This window comes from Phalangium opilio, unplaced genomic scaffold (assembly GCF_054372755.1).
Source record: "Phalangium opilio isolate 3A_F unplaced genomic scaffold, DU_Popi_V2 ptg000329l_1, whole genome shotgun sequence".
Classification (NCBI taxonomy): domain Eukaryota; kingdom Metazoa; phylum Arthropoda; class Arachnida; order Opiliones; family Phalangiidae; genus Phalangium; species Phalangium opilio.
In genome coordinates this window covers 6,950,612-6,977,616 of record NW_028324226.1, presented here as the reverse complement: position 1 = coordinate 6,977,616, position 27,005 = coordinate 6,950,612, and the positions used below count along the sequence as shown (strand labels likewise).

The following is a 27,005-nucleotide window of genomic DNA, read 5'->3' as shown; positions in this document are numbered from 1 at the left end:
AATCATACTCTAATTCAGAGTGTATGAAGCAAGTTTCTATACCTTAATCACTAATTATAATTAGTAAGCTTACAAGTAAAAATAAATTTATTACGCAGACTATAATCAATGCAATATTTTATTTTGAAATAAATTCCATTCGATACATTCGGATTTATTAAAAATTAATAATTAAAATACTTTTCAAAAATGTATAATCATTCCTTATAACTTTTCCACCGTATGCAAACTTTCACTGGTTAAACTCAATTATTCTGTCTATTAAGAGTGTGTCATGTCAACATATTCGACTCACATGTTCTGTTATGTCGAGAAAACACTTAAATATAGTGGATCTTATACATAAACTAGCAGCAAAGACACCCGGTGTTTCCCGTCGGTGTTTGCTCTCATGCTCATCAAACTTCAGATGGGCATGGTACCGTGGGGTGAATTCTAAAACTGTTTGGTACTAAATCCTCAGCAATCAACCCACAAACCTCGTCTGACTTATAATAATGAAGGAACCATGTGATTCGGTTTAGTATAGCCGTCTTCCAAATGTTCTGATGTTGGAAACAATCATGTTCTCATTCGATGGAAACCAAAATTGGGAGGTCCCATTCGACCGAAGTCCCGTACTTTTAGCAGCTTTCGAAAAGCAGTACATTGCCTCAAAAGACTGCACTCAACGAAGGTGATCATTTATTTATTTATTTATTTAGGCTGTTGCTAACTTTTCTCCGATAACAACAAGCGATTTGAACGCTTATCTAAATACAAGGGAAAGTTTAAATGAACCATAATCCATAACATTTTTTATGATATTATTCTAAAATGATACTTAAAATGATAAATATAAATTGAAATCTGGGTAGCTTAACATGTTACCGTAAATTGTTGAGATATTACTGGATTTTTAATGAAAGATGCGTGCTTGTAGTTCAAATTTACATCAGCAGAATCAAGCAATTTTATTGCAGAATAAATTTTGTTATTGTTTGGGTTTTCTAAACTTTTAATTCAACCGAAAACCAACACTTAGGGTCGTTTACGAATAGTGTGGGCGTCGCGAGCACTTAACAATAAATTAACCTGTTTTGATTGAATTAAAAAAGTTTCATCCGAAACGCAATGATTTCGTTAATGATTATAGAACTTTATTGGTAATGTTAAATAAGCTGTACTTCGTAACAGTTCATTAAACATTAAGCTTTAATGATGATTTAGACGATCGTTTTTTAACAAATTCTCAGCTAAGAAGTTAAATGAAGAAAACCCGTTGATATTTTCCTTAATTTGCACTCAGTCTTCATTATAAAAATAGTTAAGCGAAACATTACCAGTCTATTCTCTAAGTTTAGTTGGTATATGCTAACCAAACATCCGTATCTTTTATTCATTTAACTGTTTATATTTTTAGTTTGAGTTACATAACATTAAATAATTTGACCTAACCTAGCTTTTTCTATCCAAGACGAAGAAAACCTAACCCAGGCGCCAACAACAATATTTTGGAAAAGGTGTCATATTACTGGGGAAGTAACTAAATGAAAGCAAAGATTCTTTGGAAAAGGCGTCAAATTATTGCGGAAGTATTTAATGCAAGTTTTTATTTTGAAATATATTCCATTGATACATTAGATTTTATTAAAAAAATTAATAACGAAAATAATGAAATATTTTTTAAACGTGTAACTTCTGAGTGTTGAGTCCAGGTACTGAAAATAATAAGAAAACTTTTATTATTAACAAATTTTAATCGGCTTAAAATTTCTACTGTTTTTTCACGCTAATACCCTACTCAGAGTTACGGTGAAAAACGAGGTTGTTAGGATGGAAAACCAGGGTATTTGGTTGGCAAAACCAGGGAGGAGACCTTTTCACACTTAGAGCGAGGGTGAAAAGGGGGTAAAATTCTCGAGAGGTGAGCATGCGCAGAAAGAATGTTTGTTGCCAGTCGTATTTATGTAACCACTGATTTTACCTTGCTAGTTAGGCATTCGAGTTTATTTTTATAAAGCAGTGTTGCATTAATCGTTGTAAAAGTATAAATTGAACTTCCTAGGTGAAATTTTATCTAATTCAATTGATAGACGTAAAATTGGGGTAGTTTATAATATTCTACAGACCAAATTGGGCGCCAAGGCTTACGAGCGTGTTATACGCGGCGCTTTCGGGGCCGGGCACGGCACGGCATCGGCGATGTCCGCCCCATCCCATACGGTCGCCGAGGCTTAGTGAGTTTATCATATCACCGTTTCCATTAGAACTTAAAAACTGTTTGTTTCTTAACATGGTTTTAATTTTACTCTCTCGGTTTAAATACTAAGCATTTTATTTTAATATTAAATTACAAAAAATTCTAAAACACGTTCATCGTAGTTTATTTTACACATTAACTCCATAGAAGCGTAAAACTCATGGCAACAAACTTGCAACTGCTCATGCGCGGCCATAAGTGTGAAAAGGTCTATAGGCGCGTTCTTTCGCTTCGTGGCTAAAATCGTCTCTCTCTGGGCTCTGGCGCTGACTCAGGGACTCATGGCGGTGTCCGCGCGCATGCGTCAAATTTAAAAACCGGCTTTGAACTAGAAGGGGAAGGTAGTGTTTGAATTTCTGCCATGGTTAACTATAAGAAGTGTTGTTTTTTAATTGTTCAAGTAACCCTAAGTATTTAACAACACCCGACATGGTAAATTTCGTTTTCAAATCATTTCCCAAACAAAAACCAAAGCTTGAAATTTATTGAAAGTGAATAGAAGCTAGTGGAAATCGGTCTTCCACTAGCTAATATCCATCTTTTACATTTTTTTATCTGGGTTTTTGGCTTTGGAAACGCGTGGAAGGATATTCCTTTCATATATTTTTAAGCGAATACCTTGAATCATTCCTAAAACCGTTACAAAAACAATTTGGCATTTTTATTAAGCCTCGGTTTCCTCCCAACAGACGTTGATTGTTGGTTGAACAGAGCGAGTGGGGCAGCAGTCGATCAGTCGATGGAAGCGGAAACTGGCGGCAGAGAGAATTTTTAAATTTTCTCTGCTGGCGGTAGTAAACGACGTCACTCGCGCCTGCGCGTTAGCTAAAATTGTGGAACGGAGATAAAAAATTCCTACCCCCACTTTCTTTCCCATTTGCCACAGTATGACGGTTTTTTTAGCATTAGATCAACACTCCCTCTAACGTTCCTTACTCCCTGGCAAAACGAAGCATTAGGCTTTTGCGTCCAGATTTGAAGTGCGTAAAGACACCACGGAGTAATAGAAGCTCCGTGAAGACACTGAGGCCAAAATGCGCGAGTGGTTAGCCCCCCCCCCCCCCCGGTGACACAATGAATCTCACTATAAAATTATATATTACCGAAATATTTGGTTAAATCGCGAAATCAAAGAAAAAATCTCGAAATCTTTGGCTAAATCACGAAATCAAAGAAAAAAATCACGAAATCTTTGGCTAAATCACGAAATCAAAGAAAAAAATCTAGAAATCTTTGGCTATATCCCGAAATTTTTGGCTAAATGGGGAAACCAAATAAGAAATTTAAAACTATTTGCGAAATCACGAAATTCCGTACGCTTTATTTTGGGAATGTCGGACCCCTCGTAAATTGTACGTGGTAGGGCTCTAAACATAAACATTTATAGCTTAAAGAAATGCCACTATGGCGGCAAGAAATGAAGTAACGCCGGAATTGCCAGTAACGTTTGAAACAATACCGAACATCTGCAATCATAATAAATAAACAAATTAGTTCTTCCATGATAGAATCAAGCAGAAATATTCAATTAATTTCCCTGAATCGGCAACATGAAAGATTTGATTAATCAAACAAATCAAAATTTTCTAATATATAAACGTTAAAAAATACTTTAACATACTTCTTACTTCAGAAGTATTACTACTGAAAGCTTATGTAGAGTTGAGAATATGTAAATAGTCTTACCTTCCATGATACGATGGAGGGATGAAGAGAAACGTCCAAACCAGCGGGTCCCGTCTCTTTAGATGGTTACTGAAAGGACATGTAAGGGATCAAAATTAAACACTTACGCCCGCCTTTCCACAAACTAAGCTTAATTTGAGAATATAAAATGGTGAATTGACCTCGTAATTTTAAGCTCCATAGAGATTAACATTACGAGTTCGGATTGAGTGGAATTCATAAAAATCGGACGCGACGCAATTTAGTACAGTCGAAGGCAGGGCGCCGTGCGCAAAAGGCAGGACGTTTGCGCACGACGCCCTGCCTTCCCCTGTACTAAATTGCGTTGCGTCCGGCGTTTAGGAATTCCACCTTTAGTCTATTGAAAAAGTTTTATTATTGTGACACGATTCTTTGTCCTTAGCCAATTTGGAATTGGTATTTTACCCTAATCCTACAAAAATGGGTCATAATTAAGTGTTGAAAAGCTCTCAATATCGACTTTAAGAGTCACATAAATACAGCAAACTCCAGCAATATGCAACTCAATCTTCATCATTTAAAGCATTAAACTATGGCACAATAGAGGCATTAGAAATCAAGCCATGCCGTCTTCTTACTCTTATCTACACCCAGTAAAGATCAATCTTAGTAATCTTTTAAGCTCTGTCTTCAAACTTGTCGCAATCAGGTTGTATGCCAACGAAGTTTTTATATTCTTAAAACCAAAACTTGTATAAACATACATAGAATTTAAACAACCTTGTGAACCCATTTCTAACTCGAAAAAGTTCAAGTTCCATCAAACACGTAAGTTATAAAAATTTTTGTAGAATCTAACTGGCGCCTCAAACTGTATCTAATTTACTTTATGTGGCAATAAGGGTGGCGGGATGGTTCATATGAGATTTTTAAATTCTTTACAAGACATCTCAGAAAACGAGAAATAAAGAATTTCAAAGTGGCAAAACTATAAAGTACATCCAAAGATCGGTGGAAGATTTTTGAAATTTCACGGAATCACCATTAGGCATGTGGATCGTAGCAACAGTGCACGTGTTCAAACGTACCTACGTTACCAATGTCATAAAATAATGTCATGGATACAAAATCGCAAACTAGAATTAAATCATCATATCAAGAAGTGATATCTAGTTTATTAGGGAGAAGGTTTAAGATGCCTAAGTATTCACGCGCCATAGTCCCAGCCCCCTTTCAAAATACAAGGTGGGACGTAAAAAAAGGCCGGGCTATTTCGCCTCTCCTCAGTCGGAAAATACGTAATTTTCGTCATTCCCGTCGCGCTGACGTGAGTTTTCAAGAACCAATGAGATGCTTGCTGGTTGAAATTTAGAGGCGGGCATTATCTCCGGACCAACGTTTGGACTGGAGATAAAGCTAGAAATGTTGCGAATTTATACCTTCTCCCTAGTAAACTAGATATCATTTCTTGCTCATATCTTGTTTAAATGACATTCTGCTAAGTATGCCGCAAATTAAAGGGTGCGTTCTTGGGGTCAAACAGAATGGAAAGTGTCAAAGAACATGTGGTCTACAACGTTTAATTACTAAGCTATGGGCCTTGAAACATTGGCCTCTTAAACAAGGAAATATAGACATACATGCGAAGTAATTATAGCTTTAATTTACCAGCGAACGCACACTCCTACCCATTTTATAGTAAAATTCTCATAGATAGAGGTTTAATAACGTTCTTAATTGAAGGCTGATATGTCTTACTCCCCCACGTGTGACTATTTCCTCGTTTTAGGGGCCAATCTATGTTTGGGAACACACATCACCGTAACTTAACGCTGCAGACGACCCCAAGAACACTACCTTTAATTTACAGAAGAAGACGTACTCTGAGCTAGTAGCGGATCTTTTCTTCAGCACTAAACTTGTATTTGGTGAACTCAGGGATAGATTTAATTTTTGAAGTAGGAATGGAGAACGCTTAGTATTTACTTCAGTCCGACTCATAGCCCAGTATAGAGCCCCTCCCTCCAACACGTAACGAAAAGTTTAAATTACCTTATTGGCTCACTTAAACTACGTTTTGATGACGTTGCTGACGGAGACTACGAAAAATACTTAATTCCCTTTTACCTCTGACGCTATGACCCACCTCTTCTTTCATACCCCTCCGTCCAGTGGAAGGGGTTCCGGGACTTTGACGCGCGCCCACATTACTCTGTTCTCCATTCCTACTTCGAAAATTAAATCTATCCCTGGTGAGTTCTATCACTATAAACACACTCCCAAACACTACGATTCTATATTCTACATTGATATAATGTAATCACACAGGTAGATAAAAATGAGTGTTTGCACTATCTTCTGCTCTAGCCATCTAAAACTATTTTCTCGATATTTCCCGACATAATGGGGGTATATCTTTCGAGGTTTATTTCTCATGGTGGTTGCTGTTGTAATCCTCCTTTAACCTACTACACTATAAACACTATACTAACTGGTACATGTACATACATACATTCGAGGGAACATTTTTCAAAGAAAAGAACGAGCAAGGGGGCCCTAGATTCTTGTTCTATCTTAGAGAGCGTGGGACGTGCCTTGGATTTTCTCCGCTTTCGAGGGATCAACCTCTTATTGGAATGAACCCTTATCTCCAAGCTTAAAACAACTTTCCATCACTGGGGACATTTTTCAAAGATGTTTTAAACGAAGGGGCCCTTCAAGTTATTTCTAATTTCTTATCTCCGCCTTGCCGTAGGTAATTAAAATAATTAGTGAATAAGTGAACCTTCCAATGTCTTTCAAACCGCCTCCATTATCGTGACATGGACATAAAATTCTACATCTTTCGCAATCACAGACTTGGTCAAAGTTCTCCAACTAGATTAACTATAGTCATAAGTTTATAGGATATGTCTCATAAGTATGACACTTCATATACTTCGTAATGCTAGCGACTTACTGGGAGCTAGTTCGAGAACGACAAGCGAGAATTGACTACACTCGGTTAGTTTTGCAGTCCATCTTCTCCTATTTAGTCTGTAGTAAGCCTTTGACAGCGCCTCACCAGGCGTCGCTTTACGAGGATCTATGACGTTTCACCTACGTCACTTCATAACAAGCTCTCAGTAACCAGTGACAATCTTATGGAACATATCTTACGAATTTATGCTATAGTATTTCACATATTAAAACAAGAGTAAAATTACGATTACTTAATATTAATATCTGCATGTGTGTTAGCTTAAGTCTAGAAATAAATACTATACCTCATAGTGTTAACCCTCACAGAGATATTGATGAAATTTCGGATTGAATTTAAATTAAAATTCGGTAAAGTCGAGGGAGATGAAGTGTTTGGTTAAAGGGACTGTAAAGAAGGCAACGGCGGGAGGGTAAAAATTGTTTGAAGTACGTCAGAGGCACGTGACCAAGGAGAGGCGTGGTTCAAAGAAGCTTAGTTCGTTTTATTTCGAAAAATACCACTTCATGGAATTGGCGCTGCAATCTTGCGAAAAACAAGGACTAGATGTCCAGTTCCACTCCATGAGTTGTCTTTGTATCTTGGCATCACGTGATGTCTGTGACGTATTTCAAATAATTTTAACCCACCCGCCAATGCCTTCTTTGCAGTTCCTTTAATCTACGAGTTAGAAATTAAGCTCAAATCTAAAAGGAAAAATTCAGGCAACATTACAAGAAAATACAATCCAGTAGGAGTAAGTCGTTCTGGCAAGCAGATGCCTTTAAACATGGCGAGACAGTAGTCAGCGTTTTTAAGACTAATTAAATGCTAATTATTTTGAAATAAGAGATCATTTACTTTTTCTAATATCTTCCCTTTTATATTTAGACAAAGGCCGTTCTTTTAAGGAATAATTTGTAGAACTGTAACCTTTTCCTACAAGTTTTAGAGTCTGTTTCTGATAAAATCCCTCAGTGCTTAATCATCTTCGATTTCACACTTAATTGCATACGCAATTAACATTTAATCGCGGTAGCCAGTGATCAACCCGTTGCTGAAGTGAATGAGCGTCATATGCGGCAATAGCAAACCCCGGTTTCGCATTCCGGCCACGACTACGTCAAACGACAAATACCTCATGGGTTCGAAGAGCTAAATTCAAAGACAAGTGTTACGCTAGCCTTTAAAACGGTTTTCGGATCAGGAATAGAGGTACCAAGTTAAATTCCATCAAGGTGATGGAAATCAGTTTCTCTGTCAGCCTATTGTTACGTAATTGAAAGGGGTCCTCGAGAACGCAGCGTGAAACGATTCACTCCTAAAAGAAAATGGTATTATTGCTATAACGAGATCCATTCGAGACGCGGCCCAACTTTTAGTCGGTTTCCTTTACACTCTGACGTATCCTAAAGACTTTTCCATCAAAAGTTCTAGTAAAGAAATTCAAGAACTCTTTCTTTTCCATTCCTTTGATATCAAAAATTTTGAGATTCCGCGTCGTCATGCTTGGAATTTTATTATTTTTTTTTAAATAAACTCTCTTGGGGGTCGAAAGGGAAACAATGAGTTTGTAAGAATAGAATTATAATAGGCCATAAAAGGTTCTGATAAGCATTCAAATCAAGTATGACACGCGGATATATCCGTTTTTCACTTAGCGTGCGAGTTACGTCACCTTAAATGGGCGAATCATGTTTTTTACATAACTGCGAAAGCCCGTCGTATTTCGGGTATGATACGCAGAATGTTCGGCCGTTCCAAGGCTAGTTTGATTTCATTTAACGCTCTTGTTATACCTTTACTACAATTATATAAAAAAGACTTGGTTTGCCCAAGCCTTAAAAACAAAACGATAAGAGTTTTTCCAGTTGTCTGAAGCGCAGATATTATTTTTTCTATTGAATTTTAAAGACAATCCGTATTTTACTACTCTTTAGAATTTAATTCAATCACCTGATTTTACTGCTAATGGATTAGTTTCCTATAAATTAATTGAAATAAAAAATTACTTATCTCAGATTTTTCAAGAACGATTCCATTTTCGTGAAACATTTTATCGTGAATTTTTTTCTTTTCAAGGGAGAACGTACTTTAATTTTCAAATAATACTCTCATTAATAATGTATTATATGCGGTCTTTTCGAATACAAAGGGGGCTGTTATCACCTTTCTTATATTTGATGAAGGGGTTCGTTTCTTCTTTAGGCACAGTCACAATTATTGAACTGTGTATATCAGTACTTGTGGGGAAGATTTTAGAAGTGTTGGTTGAGTTGCTGTTTAGTTGACAACATCATGAAAACTTGATGTGTTTAAAACTTTTTGAAATGAAAATTCTCCGAAATTAAAAAAGAAAGTATTAATTTGATTAAATTTACACAATATCCCTCAACATAATAAATACATGATAAAATGTTTCAGGAAAATGGAGTTGTTGTTGAAAAATCTGAGATAAGTAATTTTTTATTTCAATTAATTTATAGGAAACTAATCCATTAGCAGTAAAATCAGGTGATTGAATTAAATTCTAAAGAGTAGTAAAATACGGATTGTCTTTAAAATTCAATAGAAAAAATAATATCTGCGCTTCAGACAACTGGAAAAACTCTTATCGTTTTGTTTTTAAGGCTTGGGCAAACCAAGTCTTTTTTATATAATATCTGTTCCTTCAGCCTTAATTTGTATTAATATATTATAAAAATAATTATATGATTGTCAAACGTCACTAATTCGATGTTCCAGTAAGATGTTCATGAGCATATTGGCTCACTCCAAGTGCCTCTCATTATTTTATGGGAAAGATTAAAATTTTAAATCATTTGGCAGGGGAGTGGTAAATTAATTCACAATTGGTAGGCGGGTGGTAAATTAATTCACCATAGATAGGCGGGTGGTAACTTATTTCATATGAAAAGGCGGTTAGTGACTCAATTAAGTTTAGTTGACCTTTTTGTATAGATTTAAAAAAAAGTTATGTCTAAACCACGCGCCAGCACGCGCACATTTCATTGAAAATTTGTTACTTAAGAATTTTCCCTTATATATACTAAGATTCTTCATCAAAAATGGACAACGAGCTTTCCAAGACTCGAACCTGCAATGTTTTGCCTCGAATGCAAACGCGTTATCCATTACGCCACAAGCCCGTACTTCGTAACAAAAAATTATCTAAACATTGTATTTATAGGATTATTTCATTTAAGTTGAATAAAAGATCTGTAAAAATAAACAACGAGCTTGCCAGGACTCGAACCTGCAATCTTCTGCTTCATAGGCAGACGCGTTATCCTATGCGCCACAAACCCGATGGAGGCTGAATAAAATGCTATGCAAACAGTGTAATATATTTAACGGTTTTACCATGATTTATAAATTATTTAAAATAAAATACTTAGACTTAATTGTTCTTAATCAAACTTCAGAAGTTCAACATTTAATAGTTGCTTGATAATTCAAAAGTGTTCCGAACCTTAACTTCGCAGTAGTTTCTGAGTTATTCGATGGAGTGGACCACCAAAAATCCCATGCTTTTTCTATGGGACGCTAAGCCTAAAATCTGTGAATTATTTCTTTAACATTACGGGAGGGTGTGGGTTCTTATCTAGAAGGGCCTACCGGCCCTCTAGAATACGGGGTCGAGGTATGGTCACCCTATTTGGTGAAAGATAAAAATTCGGTGGAGAGAGTATTTTACTTCATTTTTTGTTGGACAGCCTTGTATAAACTTGCCTGTTAATAGTTTAAATAACAGAATGGATTATTGTACGCGTCTTAAACATTTGAACGTTTTACCTATGTATCTTTTACAACAAAAAGCCTGTCTCACATTTTTATTTAGAATCATTAATGGTTTTTACCTCTCCGTGTGACGTAGTCCAGGAGAGGTTCTGTAACGGCCGTGTCTGTGTGTGTGTGTGTGTCTGTCTGTCTGTCTGTCCGTTGTTACACCCACGTGACCGCGTTCGCAGTTTGCGTATCGGAGCAAACGTGTTCGCCATTTCCGAACTGCTTTCACAGTCACGGAAATGGCTCCTCTACTTGAGTTCTCACACCACCATCTTCTGGTCTTTGTCCATCCCACATTGACACCAGTCTGCACTTACACTGGCTTCTAACACCACCATCCACTGGTCTTCCGTCTATTCCACATAGACACCAATCTGTATCATTGGCTTCTACTCCATTATCATCGTTTGGTTTTAGGACATACGCGGCGATCAGCTAGTGTTACGAGAAACGTCTAGCCTCCCTAAGGTGGGATCGCCACCAAAGGTTTTCGCAATTGCGCTTTTTCCTTACTATTATAGAGGAAACGAATCGTATATATACCCCAAATTTGAAAAAAGCGGGCAAGAGGGGTACCCTTCACTTTAAACGTATTAGCAAAGTTTGAGAAGATAATAAGTATAACTTTATTTTAAACGATTAATGTTAATTATTGAAGATTAAAATAATTAAAAATAATTATATTTATTTAAATATTAAAGATAAACCTCTCGTGCAAAGAGAGAGATTATCATTGCCTCCTATATCTACCAAGGCCCGTGCATGCGATATATTTCCTTCATTGCCTCCTATATCTATCAAGGCCCGTGCATTGTGATATATTTCATTCATTGCCTCCTATATCTATCAAGGCCCGTGCATTGCGATATATTTTTCAAAACAACAACAAAAATGGGAAACCCCAACTCAGAAACATAATAACGTTTTCATTGGATACTTAAGTTTATATAATCTTCTTGACACGGAGAGGTAAAATTTTGGTTTTCCCAACTTGTTATTATCTACCTTTATTGGACTATGTTAAAATCAATGAACGGCATGAACTTTTAACCTTTTATATCCCCAAATGTAGATGTGACGCGTTTTTATATTCATTTTTTAATCGCACTATAAGACAATGGAATGTACTTCCTGCTAAAATAAGATGTTGCACGTCGGTGTATACTTTTAGAAATGACCTCAGTATGCACCTTAAAGCGCAGCCATATCAGGTGTAATGCATTTTTTTATGTTAAATTATTATTCTTTTATTTTGTGTGTGTACTGGTAACTAGTGAAAAAATGGGACTCGTCCTTTACCTAGTTGCCATCAGTGAAATGTATTTTTACTGAGAAAAATAAATTATTATTATTATTATTAAATGAAAACGATAGATGATAACTGAATAAGTAATAACAGAAGTATATAATACTTCGCTTCGAGAGACGTGTACCACAAAGCGGGGTAAGTGTAACGTCATTCTTTCCATCATCATTTTACATTTGGAGCAAGGTTACTAAACCGAATCACATCATATTACTCTATTATTAGCGTTTAACTATTTGGCAAGACGCGCTTGTAGATTTTTGTCCCACCTCAAGAAAAGGTTTGTGGGATGATTTCTGGGGATTAAATGCCAAATAATTATATAATTCACCTTACGGTGCGATGCCATCTGAAGTTTAATGAGCAGTAGAGTAAACAAAAAGGATGTGCTTGGGATGAATCATGTTACATAACTAAGGAATTAAGTGGATCAGAGTGACATCCTTCCTCTATTATGTCATGAAAACTTTTAACATCAAAACTACTACAGGAGTTCATGATAACCCCCCCTTCGGGGGGAAGTATGAAACTGGCCATAGAGCTAATGTTAAAAATCGCGAACAACAAGATTCTGTCGTTGCGCATAGAAAGGATTAGCCTGTTTATGGACATACAACCTTACAGTATATCATAGTGGTATCTATGCTCCTTGGTTTTCGTTCCAAAACTTCCGTTGGCTGGGATCTCCGTCGAAAAGAAAAATGGCGATATGGTGGACGTAGAAACACGTTGCAATTCTTATATTAAAGATACAGGAAATAAATTTGTCCAAACCGTTTTAATTTAACCACGGAATTCTCACTCACACATATCACAACAAAACATTATTGACGATCGTTAAAATGTTTTGTAGAAAAAAAGAAACCCCGACTAAAAGCCAACTTCTTAGCCAAAGCTTAATTTACACCGTTCCGACAGAAGCAGACGTGAGCCATTTTCGCTCCCAAAATCACTAGATAAAAATAGTGCTAAACCGGAAGTGTGTAAGTTAGTGCGCGTGGGCGCTAAAAATGGGGTAACTATTTCTTTGGGAGTTAAGCGGTGTATGAATCCGCTGAGCTTTACGGCGAAACTTTGTTGTTACGGGCTTTTGAACCAGTTTCGTACTTGTTCTTTGTTAGGTTTCAAGAGTTGAAATCTGCAGACATGTAGTAAATTTGGTTAATTAAATAAGTTTGAAATTATTATTGTTTAAAATATTTTATTTGTTTCTCTTTTCATTTCAAAACTGAACACAGGAGATGAACCATGAATTAAAATTAAATTAAGTGAACAATGGCCCATCATTATAGTAAAACTCCTAAACTTGTGAACAATAAAACGGCATAATTGTATGCAAATAAAAAGATCGTGCAGAATTCTTTGGCAGGCTTAATAATATCCACGATGCTTCTGAAGAGTATAGGGGTAAGTGTTGCCAACACATCTCTTCCTGCAATTTATGGGACAGCAAATTGACATAGGGTAGACAGCCAAGCAATCTTCGTGGGTGTCGCAATGAGGATCCTTTTCCAGCAACCATTGTGGGCAGGGATGACCAGCCATGTTCAAGGGGCAGTGGTACGATGCTATAAAGAACGCGTTAGAAACTATTACAGTTAGATTTAGTTAAGAATTTTTACCAGTTTGTTCACTATCATGAGAGTAAATATGCGGCGACATTCCAGAAGATTCATGGCCATATACATCAACAGGTACGACGTACGAAGTTTCCCCTTCAGGACTGTACTGGTCTTCATGTGGACGAGCAAAGACAGGGAGGTGACATTCCAGAATATTCATGGTCATAGACATCAACAGGAACGACGTAAGACTTCTCCCCTTCAGGAGTGTAATGGTCTTCATGTGGGTGAGCAAAGACGGGAGGTCTCATTCCAGGTTCTTCTTGATGGTAATTGCCTTCATTGTAGTGATAATGGGGTCCTTCTGGCGAGTAGGGCACCGGATGAGGTTTACGAGGTCCATGAGGATATGGTTTGTATATCGTCGTGGGCTTGTAAGTTGTGGTGGTAGTCGTGGGTTTTCCTGTCGTGGTCGGCTTTTTAGTCGTAGTTGTGGGCTTCGGCGTCGTAGTCGGCTCTGTTTTAGTTGTTGGTTCCATGGTCGTTGTAGGCTTTTCGGTTGTAGTAGGGTCACGCGTAGTAGAAGTTGGTTCCATAGTAGTTGTGGCCTTGAAGGTTGAAGTGCTTGGCTTGAAAGTAGGCTTCTTAATCGGTTTCAACTTTTCCAAGTCGTCCTTGAGGTCGTCAACTATCTTTATCTTATCCAAAACTTTCTTGGGGACATCGAGCTTGACCTTAGGCTTGTGAGTTGGTAACTTGTTAATGAGGTCATCAAATTTAAGAGGCTTTTTAGCAGGAAAGTTATTCAGGAAATCCATGAGATGGTCTTTATCGACAGTGCGCCCCAAAAGTTCGTCCAGAGAGCCAGGCTCTTTGGCGCTACTGCGAGCTTCGATCGTTGAGGCATTGCTTACACTGTCTTCGCTGTCGATAGGGCTGTCCTCAGTATTGATGTCAAGTTGTCTGAATTTTCTGAAATCCGATGAATCAAGCTCGATAACCATGGAATCAAAAAGGGTGTCTGAAATGTTGGACGATTCTGGAAGAAATCGATATTAATAGTGTAAGTCATGTACATTATGTTTGCGGTCTAAGTACCAGGCGAAATATCTAGGAAGCTGGAGTTGAACTCGTCAAGACTACGACCTTCAGCTTTCATTGACGAATTGACAGGAGATTCGAAGAAGTTTCCTAAACTACGTCCTTCTAAAGGTAGAGACATATGATGGGTTAGGGATATGCAGAGTTTGTTTATTTTAAGGGGTTTCATATTACCATGAGTTGTATCGACGAGGATTGTATCATTTAAGGCATCCAGTTCCACATCGAAACTCTCGTTTCCAATAGGTTTTTCGGCAGACGTTCCATCTGTTGAGTTCCCAGAACTGTTAAAGGAATGCCCATGTCGAGATCCTGCACTGTTGAGATCTATTGTATCCATGTTGTGAATAAGTGGAAATGAAATGGGATTTAAAGTAGGTGGCAAAGATTTAGGAACGACATCCTCCGATGACACATCAGTCGTTTCCATAGATAGGAAAGAAGATCCATGGTTGGAATGATCCTTACCGTGGTTGTCATGGCCGTGGTGATTTTCATGATCGTTTCCACCGTGACTTTTAGAACTGTCTCTGAACCTATCCAATTCCAAAGATGAGGTATTGCTGGTTCCGTTTTCAGAATCAGCGAGGAATGACGATCCATGGTGTGAGTGGTCGTGGTGATCTTCATGATGGTTTCCATTGTGACCACCGTGACTTTTAGAACTGTCTCTGAAGCTATCCAATTCCAAAGATGTGATATTACTGGTTCCGTTTTCAGAATCAGCGAGGAATGATGATCCATGGTGCGAGTGGTCGTGGTGATCTTCATGATGGTTTCCATTGTGACCACCGTGACTTTTAGAACTGTCTCTGAAGCTATCCAATTCCAAAGATGAGGTATTGCTGGTTCCGTTTTCAGAATCAGCGAGGAATGACGATCCATGGTGTGAGTGGTCGTGGTGATCTTCATGATGGTTTCCATTGTGACCACCGTGACTTTTAGAACTGTCTCTGAAGCTATCCAATTCCAAAGATGAGGTATTACTGGTTCCGTTTTCAGAATCAGCGAGGAATGATGATCCATGGTGCGAGTGGTCGTGGTGATCTTCATAATGGTTTCCATTGTGACCACCGTGACTTTTAGAACTGTCTCTGAAGCTATCCAATTCCAAAGATGAGGTATTGCTGGTTCCGTTTTCAGAATCAGCGAGGAATGACGATCCATGGTGTGAGTGGTCGTGGTGATCTTCATGATGGTTTCCATTGTGACCACCGTGACTTTTAGAACTGTCTCTGAAGCTATCCAATTCCAAAGATGAGGTATTGCTGGTTCCGATTTCAGAATCAGCGAGGAATGACGATCCATGGTGTGAGTGGTCGTGGTGATCTTCATGATGGTTTCCATTGTGACCACCGTGACCCTTAGAACTGTCTCTGAAGCTATCCAATTCCAAAGATGAGGTATTGCTGGTTTCGTTTTCAGAATCAGCGAGGAAAGACGAACCATGGTGTGAATGGTCATGATGTTCATGATCTTCATGGTTGTCATGATCGTGACCGTGATGTTCGTGGTCATCATGGTGATCGTTGTGGTTGTGTTTTTTCCTGAAGCTGTCTAATTCTAGAGTCGAGATATTGCTGGTTCCGTTACCAGACCCAGCAAGGAAAGACGAACCATGGCGTGAATGGTCGTGATCATGATGTTTATGATCTTCATGGTTGTGATGATCGTGATGTTCGTGGTCATGATCATTGTGGTGTTCATGGTGGTTGTGTTCTTCTCTGAAGTCGTCTAGCTCTAGAGTTGAAACATTACTGGTTTCGTTTGCAGATTCAGCGAGGAAAGACGAGCCATGGTGTGAATGTTCGTGATCTTCATGGTTGTGACGATCGTGATCAGTGTGGCGTTCGTGGTGGCTGTGTTCTTCCCTGAAGTCATCCAATTCCAGAGTTGAGGCATTGCCGGTTCCGTTCACAGAGTCAGCGAGGAAAGACGAGCCATGGTGTGAATGGTCATGATCTTCATGGTTGTGATGCTCGTGCCCGTGATGTTCGTGGTCATTATGATGACCATTGTGGTTGTGTTCTTCCCTGAAGTCGTCTAATTCTAGAGCTGAGATATTGCTGCTTCCGTTATCAGATTCAGCGAGGAAAGATCCATGATGTGAATGGAAACGATGCGGCGGATGTTCTCGATCGTGAGGTTCATGACCGTGGGGTTCGTGGCTATCATGATGCTCTTGATCATCTTGGTTTCCATGGTGATTACTTTCCCCTCTGAAGTTGTCTAGCTTCGAAACAGACCCATCACCCATCACGCCCAAGTACCTGGAACCATCACCTTTGTGGATGTGGATGTTCTCAATATCCGAATCCAATACACTCGTATCATTGGCTAACGACTCCTTGACGAAGCTCGAAGAATTGGAGACATCAGGGAAACTCAATTCTACACTATCATTACTAATTACCGCCGACTGAAGAGGACTTATAAAACTAACTACTAGTAAAAACCCGACTCCTATACAAACAGTAATACCCATTGCTGCACACTGGAGGAAGACTGCACGATATTGATGACTTAGGCTCGGTAACCCGGGTTTATATACGATAAAATTTGCACCTTTTTTCAATTGCGGGGACATTTTCAACTTAATTTCACCTATTTTTAATCTAATTTAAACCTATTTTTATATTTTTCTAACTGCATTTTAGGTCTAGGCATTTTTTAAATATCGATTTTTTTATTTTACTATCCTACCCGCTATTTCATTTTGATTTCTTTGTTTGACAACAAGTTGGGAAAACCAAAATATTACCTACCGCTCTCTCAGAATTATCCCCTTCTGATATAATATATCTACTTGTTATATTACAACATGAGCGGGAAAGCAAACAAAAAGGGGAGTCCCTCACCTGAGAATAATGACGTTACATAACTAAAGTATTAAGAGGATACAGAGTGTCATCCTTCTTCTATTATCCTCTTTTGGAAATAATTATTTTAAACTAGCTAAGCTACTCGATGTTTCTTGGGTGTTTAAGAGTCTGGACACCGGGAAGAGTTTCCTGTCTCTTCAAACACTAAACACTGAAATAGTCCTCGGGTTCAATGAAACGATGCTTAATTAGGACTTAATAATAAAGCTAAAAATAATACGAGTCTAGAATAGACCATTTCGATGTAACTAAGAGGGTAAGACACCAGGGCTGCGTTCAGTAACCGGCATCAAAAACATCGATGACTAAAAGATGACATCGATGTCTTACTGAACGGTTCTTCGCGTCTTTGGGCGTGACGTCATGATGCTCATCGGATGCCCATCAGAAAAATCAGCTGTGAGAGGAGGTTTTTTTGTTGAGTATCGGATTCATGATGTAAATTTCGTCATTTTGCGCCGGCAATTTTAAATAATGAAGAACTGACAAATATTATCCTTATGGATAATAATACTAAAAAGCAATATACTATTTAGGTAAAAAAGGATTATGACAAAATTTTAAGAGGCAGGCGTTTTGATTTTAATTGATAAAATGAAATACAATATCTTTGTAAATAGTTCGGTTTTATTATTAAGCCTCTGCCATAACGTTATCATAATATCGTCGCCATTTTGAAAAGCATCGATTACACAAAATTGTTCCGTTCAACAACTGCAACGTCATCATGACGTCAAAAGAACACCGATTTAATTTTCCCAAACATCGATGTTTTTCCCGATGAGTGTTACTGAACGCAGCCCAGGGTAACACTTTGTCTTCTATCTGAGCGAATTTTGGCGCCTGCGCTGTTGTCTTTTTACCTCTCCGAGTGACGTATGTCACGGAGAGGTTCTAATTTCGACGTGTCTGTCTGTCTGTCTGTCCGTTGTTACACCCACGTGACCGCGTTCGCAGTTTCCAAATCGGAGCAAACGTGTATTCAATTTCCAGACCGCATTTACAGTCCCGGAAATTGTAATCCACTTACAGGCTATTACTCCATTGCCTGTCTAACAACTCTGTTCATTTGTCCACCCCACATGGACACCAGTCTGAACTTACTGGCTTCTAAACACCACCACCTTCTTGTCTATGTCCATTCCACATGGACACCAGTCTGTACACCTTGCTTCTAACACCACCATCTTCTGGTCTTTGTTTTTGTCCATCCCACATGGACACCAGTCTGTACACCTGGCTTCTAACACCACCATCTTCTGGTCTTTGTTTTTGTCCATCCCACATGGAGACCAGTCTGTACACCTGGCTTCTAACACCACCATCTTCTGGTCTTTGTTTTGTCCATCCCACATGGACACCAGTCTGTACACCTGGCTTCTAACACCACCATCATCCTTAAGGTTAAGACATACGCGGCGATCGGCTAGGGTTACGAGAAACGTCTAGCCTTCCAATGGAGGGGTCTTCCTCCAAGGTTCACGCAATTGCGATGTTCTTATCTACAGCTGCGATTCGAATCCTTTATATACTACCTATTTGGGTAAGGCGAAACAACAGTCATATCCTTCAATTCAAAGGTCAATATTAGTCAAGTGTCTCAAGGTTGTTTAATTATTCTTTTTTAAAACGATGTAACGCTCAATAAGGCGAACAACTAACGAAGAAAATATTAAATATTAATTATATTTATTTTAATATTTAGGATAATCTCTATTGTCAATTCAAAATTAATACGGAAAGAGTTAAAAAGCAGTCCATTTTTTTGTCTGTGTGTGTCTGTCCGTTGTTACACTTGTGCGCCGAGTTAGCAGTTCGCTTTGTTTTGATGTGTTAAGAAATCCTACAGAACCTTAATATTCACTTTTTCCATAATAAAAAGTGAATATGTGGAAATCTTTTTCGTAATTACGATGCATTTAGTACTTTTGTAGCTTTAAAGCTCTGTTTCATTTTGATATTCCAACGATGTTTTTTAATATTATTATTTGAAATTTCTGTTTATATATTACTTAAGCTATACTACATCTGTATATAGAATAATCCTTGGTTTAGCTATTTCACGAAGAAATCTAAGGCCTGGATTCTGTCGGGTAAATCAAGTTTGATCCGCAATAGGCTTAGTGAACCAAAGAGTAAATAATTGAGACCTGAGGTGGAGTAAACTTTGGGTTTTGATTATCGTGTCTGTGGTGAAGGGACATTAACGGTTCAGAGTGAGCCGAAAGTTAAATTCACGTTTAACTAATCATATTTAGATATTATAATAGAAGAAAGCATCATAGCAGCAATTAGATCAGTGAAAGGGCTAATCGTTATCAGGTTAGTGGTATGCATCAGAGAATAAAATTTAACATAGAACTTATATATTCTTTGAAAGTAATGATTTGAAACCTTGGATTAGCGGATGATTATATATTTTGACAATGTAGAGAAAACTATTCATTGACTTAAGCCTCGTTAGACAAAACAAAGCGAAAAAATGTTGCTCTAGTATTTCTTTATTGAGTCGTATACTAGTCTTTTCCCCGACTCGGAGAGGTAATATTTTGGTTTTCCCAACTTGTTGAATTATGAGAATGCGCAAAAACGGCAGTGTATCATCCCCCTTGTATGTCCCGATACTTAGGGTTGCCTACCCCCTTTTTTAGTAGAAAAGTTCTATAGACAACTCCATGCAGAGAAGCAAACACCACAGGGGCGGGGTGCCATAGGAGGCTATATCCCTCGCGCCATGAGGCAACACCAGACGGTGCTACAGTTCATTCACTACACGTGGGAGGCTGGCCAACTCGCACTGCCTCTTGAGGTGCTTCTTGGCGTGAGAAAATTTTAAGGTCGGGTCAAATTCAATGATGAATTGTGACAGTATATAAAGAACAAATAAACCAACTTTATGAAGCGTAACTAAGATAATAAAGTTAAAGGGTCTAATAATTTTAACTCAATTAAAATTATCCATAAATACTAACCTTCCATTTTAAGAGAGGCTCTTCAAGTTGCGTGTTTAATTACCAGTCACTGCGCTGTCCCACCGTAAACGACATTGTTTTACAGAGACTTTAGCACAAAATCTGAAAATAACTTCAGTGTCCATGCCGAAATGGACGACTACATACACTTCGTTTGTTACCACGACTCCCGCTCCCTCCAAAGGTGGATTTACTCATTAACATATTGATAACTAAAGGTATAATTCAAGATTTTACGATCGATAACTTGTTTATACTGTATAGAAAAGCAATAGAATAAAATGTTTCGCATTACTCAGCTAATACTAAAATATTTAGGCCAATTTTAAAAGTAAACTACAACAAATTTATCATACAGACAATGAAGAATTGTGTAGGGCGTTCAAATACTTGAAAATAAATATCATTCTTCTCATCATATCAAAACCTATAAATAATTCCAAACCAAACCCATGGTCCCCGTAACCAAATAGACACCTATCTTGTCTAATCCTCTGGAAAAACCATCCTCTTCAGTGTCCATGCCGAAATGGACGACTACATACACTTCGTTTGTTACCACGACTCTCGCTCCCTCCAAAGGTTGATTTACTCATTAACATATTGATAACTAAAGGTACAATTCAAGATTTTACGATCGATAACTTGTTTATACTGTATAGAAAAGCAATAGAATAAAATGTTTCGCATTACTCAGCTAATACTAAAATATTTAGGCCAATTTTAAAAGTAAATTACAACAAATTTATCATACAGACAATGAAGAATTGTGTAGGGCGTTCAAATACTTGAAAATAAATATCATTCTTCTCATCATATCAAAACCTATAAATAATTCCAAACCAAACCCATGGTCCCCGTAACCAAATAGACGCCTATCTTGTCTAATCCTCTGGAAAAACCATCACTCTTTGCTCACACTATTTTTTTTTTTTCTATTTCTAATTTACAACAAAACCGAAACTTAAAGAGCCCCTCTTTTAAGGGGTGAAATATATTACACGGATGGTATCTAGACGCCATGTCCGTGACGTTTCTTTCTGGTAAAAAATGGCACTCAAAAAGGGGCACCCAAATTCCAAGACCATACCATCCAACTCGCGATCCCTTTTTTTTCTGATGCGCTTGAATTTTTATATCTTTTAAAATATAATATAATAAATATAATAAAAAGTTCAGGATAATAAGCTTACTACTTCGACCTAGCCATACTTTAGAGTAAAAGCAGAAGTAAGATGAGACTAGAAGTATCGAGGTAACCAAATTCTTCACTTGGCGAAAGTGAATATTCTTGATAACACAACAACGGTTGGCCCTCTGGTAGCGGTTTCTGAATTTCCCCTCCAAAACTTGAGACGCTGGCGGTGGTAGACGGCCGAACTAGATTCAAGCACCCGCGTCCGTGTTCCGCGCTTTTAGGTTGAAGGGAAGGGGGTAGGAAATTGTTTGGAACTCGACCAATTCTTTTCTCTCTAATATAGGCGCGATGGAAGCGGCATAAAATCGTCAAATTTCTTCACTAGTGCCAATGCTAGAGCTCTTTACTTCTAGTCTCATCTTACTTCTGATATAAGGTATAGGTCGTAACCTTTAACAACCTAAAAAAAAATAAGAAGCATATAGCCCCTAAAGGTGCAATTCTAACCTATTGAACTCTGCATTAAATTCCAACAAGAAAGGCATGTAGACTAATATTTTATACACCTGCCATTGTTGCTCGAGGATACGCATCTCATAAAAATAATAACAGATTTTAAAAACTTTAAAATTTAAAAGTACATATGCAATCGCGATAACGCATTGTTTGTTTGTATAAAAACCATTCTTATTTTAATTATATTTTTTAAATATAATAGCATATACTAACAAAATATTTCTATCGTATTATAATTAACTTATTCAAATTAAAATTATTAATCATGTACCTATTACTTGGTTAATTTTAAAATTACTTTTGGCATAAGTTTATAAGATATTTTCCGTAAGTATGACACTTCCTATACTTCGTAATGCTAGAGACTTACAGCTCGAGCTAGTTCGAGAACGACAAGCGAGAATTGCAGACTACACGCGGTTTTACGTCTGAAGTCCCGCCCCTATTGCTGTTCCTCTATAGGCTATAAATATTTTAATTGCAGGTGACGCAACCGTTCACAAAATTAAGATATTTAGTATGAGAATACTTTTCATATTTTATCCGAAATACCAAAATATGATTAACTAATTCCCAGGGTCCTAGCCAAAAATTTTAAATTCCTTATTGGTTAAAAGGGAATTTTCTTCCGGGATTATAGGATTTTATAGGAGAAAAAATGTATTTTATTAGAAATTATAGGACTAAAACTGCTCATATATAATACTATTTTGGCTTAAACTATGTGCAGAAAAACCTCTAATAAAAATTAATAATAAATTGGATTTTACGTTGAAAAGAGTAACTTAACTAAAATATAATTGAAAAAAATCCTGACGGTGCATCTAGTCAAATGTGATTTCGAAAAAAGAGTTGCATTTTGATAAATTTGATGCAAAACTATACAAAAACTAAGGATAATACAGAACAGGTTCAAGTATATAGAACAATATAGGATGAATTCAAATATATAGGATAATATAGGATGAATTCAAATATATAGGATAATATAGGACATGTTCTAATATATAGGGTAATATATAGGACATGTTCAAACATATAAGGTAATATAAAGGACATGTGCAAATATATAGGATAATATATAGGACATGTTCAACTATATATGATAATATATAGGACATGTTCAACTATATATGATAAAATATAGGACATGTTCAACTATATATGATAATATATAGGACATGTTCAAATACATAGGATAATACAGAACAGGTTCAAATACATAGGATAATACAGAACAGGTTCAAGTATATAGAACAATATAGGATGAATACAAATATATAGGATAATATAGGATGAATTCAAATATATAGGATAATATAGGATGAATTCAAATATATAGGATAATATAGGACATGTTCAAAACTTCAAATAAATAGGGTAATATAAAGGACATGTTCAAATACATAGGATAATATATAGGACATGTTCAAATACATAGGATAATATATAGGACATGTTCAAATATATAGGATAATATATAGGACATGTTCTAATATATAGGGTAATATATAGGACATGTTCAAATATATAGGGTAATATATAGGACATGTTCAAATATATAGGGTTATATAAAGGACATGTTCAAATATATAGGATAATATATAGGACATGTTCAACTATATATGATAATATATAAGAAATGTTCAAATATATAGGATAATATCATAATATATAGGACCATAATATATAGGACATGTCCAAATATATAGGATTTTATAGGAGCCCCGTTTCAAATCCAAAACAATTAATTGTCTCGCATTTGAACTTTAAAACCGAAATTCAAACAAACATTATCCATTCCAAGGATGCAGGAGCTTACAATATTTTAGCATCCTCCCTCTTCATGAAGAGATAGAATGAAAAAAAAAATTAGAGAAAAACTAGTTTCGTAAAATTCCAAATTACAATAAAAATTATCGTTTTCTAAGTTCCGCTAACTTTCGGTTTTAACGTCAAAACAAAGGTTTAACCTATATAAGAAACCGTTAAATTCAGTCGGGGGTTTGGGAGAAACCGTGGAAGATAAGAAAGAGGTTTCGCTTTCCATCCCCAATCGTGCCGTTTCCGACCTTACACGGGGGTCACCTCGAGTCAAGATTGGCAAGGAGAGAGTAGCTCTAATATAACAAAAATTATACACCCTCCATATTTCTTAGAACAATTAACTTTGTATTAGAACATCGTTAAGGGTTCTCAATCTTCTTCCTCCGAGGCATATCGTAATCGACCTTTTGGCAACTCTGAACTTCATGAGCCTATTTACCAGCCCATCGCTAAAGGATGCGCGAGGGTTAATTACAATGAAAGGTTAAATATTTTGCAAGTGAATGTTATGGTGCATCAATTGCTTCAGCATCTTGCGTTCGTTAATGAATCGGTATATACAACCAGAAGGGCGATAATAGAAGAAGGATGATACTCTGAATTCTCTTAATTCTTCAGTTATGTAACATGATTCTTCTCTGGCTCACCCCATTTTGTTTGCTCTCTTGCTCATCAAACTTCAGATGGGCATCGCACCGTGTAAGGGTGAATTCTATAACTATTTATCGCGTATGTGATTCGGTTTAGTAACCTTGCTCCAAATGTTCTGAGGTTGGGAAGGATCATGTTACAACTACCCAGCTTTGTGGTGCACTTTCTTCGAAGAGAAGTATTATACACTTCTGATATAATCTAATACAGAACGATGGGACGCCTTTATGTCTGATTACAGTTTGAAAGACTCGTCTTGTTAAGATAGTTAAAATACTATAATTAATTATGATTAAACACTGCGTTCTAATCTATATTTACATAAATCAAAGTCCTAACTGACTGATAATCAACGACCAGTCCAAACCATTATGCCTAGAAGGTTAAAATTTTGCAGGGACGTTACTCTAAGTAGTAGGCACGCACTAGGAAAGATTTTTCCAATCCACGGCCATCTTGAAAAATGACGGCTTATAATGTAATAACGTCAACAAATGTCTTCAATATTCATTCATTGGTTCCCTATATCCTATAGACGGGCTTTATGGCTTTTCAGTTTTAATTTGAGGCCATTTTTTAAAATGGCGGCCCAAAAAGTAAAAACTTTCTTTAGAAAAAGTGCTTAGTTTTACAAAAAATGGCTCTAAAATTTTCCTGTGTGGTATATTCTGAGATTTTATAAGAAAAATGTCCAACCCTTTGAGGTATAACTTTAATTGCAATCAAATTAAAACTGAGCAAGTAATTGACTATTATCATCTGCCGCAAAAAACTTTCGTTTCGTTTCATTCTCCCTTTAAAATAACGTGAAAATCAAGATTGAAGCATGCTCTTCAATTTTCAACGCTCCAGCCCAGTTTCTTTGCGATACAAAATTAAAACATCATAATCTCGAGTTTAGGGTCACGGGGTTAAAATCAAACAACGGTACAACAGGCCACACAAATGTTATTTGGGTTGAAACACATTCGCATATAGAAAATGTATATCACTTCCTAATCCCTTAACCATTAACCCCACGATCCAACGCCAAACCCTTCAACTTGTTCCTCTGATCCATTAATAATGATTCTTAGCAAGTTTACAACCGAAATAGCCGAAGTTTCCCATAACAACAAAACACGTGAATTTTAAATATAATTATTACATCAGTTCCAGTCTAGATTTCTTCGCACAAAAAAGGTTTAAAGACGAGTTCTGACTTCCTTGGCGAAGTCGTAAGTCATGGAAGGGTATTTCCCCCTTTATTCTAAGTTAAGACGCTTCTCATACAATAAAACCTACAAGATTTATGTACCGGTACTGGACTTGCTTATTTCTTTAAAGGACAAGTCAAAGTTTAAAGTAAAAATTTTAGCGTCAACTAAAATTCGTATCTATATCCTGCATGCTGATTTATAATACAGTGGTTCGTTATATCTTATTAATAATAATTGTTATAGGTAAAGACGTGAAGAAGTAAAAGTATGAACTCATATTTGTAGACAAAGACGTGAAGAAGTATAAGTAAAAACTTATCTTTAAAAAAGATAAGTAAACAAAATTAATTGTGTTGAGTAACAGATATAAAAATTTTCAATTTTAAACCATCAGTTATTTGAAAAACTCAATTAATTTTTTTTTCACGATAATTTTACTTGCTGAAATATTTTTCAACATTAGTTACTCGACTAAAGCTTTCAATTGCAGTTCTTCGAAGAAAATGGGCTCTTTGATGATCCTTAATGGTATATTAGCTTTTAATTTCGATTAACATTAGGTTTCGATTGTTGTTAACGAGTCTCATTTTGTTATGTGAAAATTGAAAATATTTTGAAAACAGAAAATAAAGTCCTTAAGTTTGAAAAGACAGTAACTCGATCCTGATTGTATGAGTTCGATACTTTACATGTCAACTTAGGCAAAGTAACGGAAGAGTTTTGATAAATGTTCACAATGGTTTTAGCACTTCAAGTAACCATTTTTGTGATCAGAACTAGTCTCGAAAAAGCCTTCGTTCATAATACAGAGGAATGGTGACACGAGGTAACTTGATCAAATAACCTCAACTCCTCGATCAAAGTTTAATATGGAAATGGCACGATATACTATATTTTCCACGAATATTTCGACTTATAACTGTATTTTAATATATGAAACGGAAAAGTAGTTTCTCTCATAATAAAATTCTGAAAACGTTACTTTTCGTGACTGTCCGAAATTGAAAAAGAAAACTTGAGCCTGTATTTTTCTCAAATTTCATTAAAGCATAGCGCGATTCCAGTGGATCCCCTACAAGTTGACTTTCCTTACGAACTCCAGTTTTGGCTTGGCGAAGGCTAGTGGCATTTGTGGGCGGGATTTATACGTGCATGTATAAATCCCGCCCACTAGCCTTTGCCAAGCCAAACCCGGAGGAGGAAAGTCCCCTTGT

General features: G+C 36.8%; 2 protein-coding genes across 2 annotated transcripts; both read right to left on the bottom strand.

The window, feature by feature from the left end:
• Positions 1–13,413: 13,413 nt before the first annotated feature.
• On the bottom strand, positions 13,414–14,515 carry LOC149610599 (uncharacterized). Its single transcript, XM_089859074.1, has 2 exons — positions 13,566–14,515; positions 13,414–13,511 (listed from the first exon to the last, which is right to left on the bottom strand). Exon 1 carries the CDS (start codon positions 14,507–14,509, stop codon positions 13,679–13,681), a length of 831 nt encoding a protein of 276 aa, XP_089715200.1. The 5' UTR covers positions 14,510–14,515; the 3' UTR covers positions 13,414–13,511; positions 13,566–13,678.
• An 80-nt stretch (positions 14,516–14,595) lies between these two features.
• LOC149610598 (uncharacterized) lies at positions 14,596–17,233 on the bottom strand. The gene is made up of 2 exons (XM_089859514.1): positions 15,075–17,233; positions 14,596–14,933 (listed from the first exon to the last, which is right to left on the bottom strand). Exons 1-2 carry the CDS (start codon positions 17,191–17,193, stop codon positions 14,596–14,598), a joined length of 2,457 nt encoding a protein of 818 aa, XP_089715640.1. The 5' UTR covers positions 17,194–17,233.
• Positions 17,234–27,005: the final 9,772 nt, after the last annotated feature.

Excerpts from the sequence above, each read along its gene's own strand:
- LOC149610599 (XM_089859074.1), bottom strand. The coding sequence starts at position 14,509 with ATGGTTATCGAGCTTGATTCATCGGATTTCAGAAAATTCAGACAACTT.
- LOC149610598 (XM_089859514.1), bottom strand. The coding sequence starts at position 17,193 with ATGTCCCCGCAATTGAAAAAAGGTGCAAATTTTATCGTATATAAACCC. Across the intron at positions 14,934-15,074 it reads CCACGGCCATGACAACCACG|ATCTCAACAGTGCAGGATCT; the intron begins GTAAGGATCATT and ends TGGATACAATAG.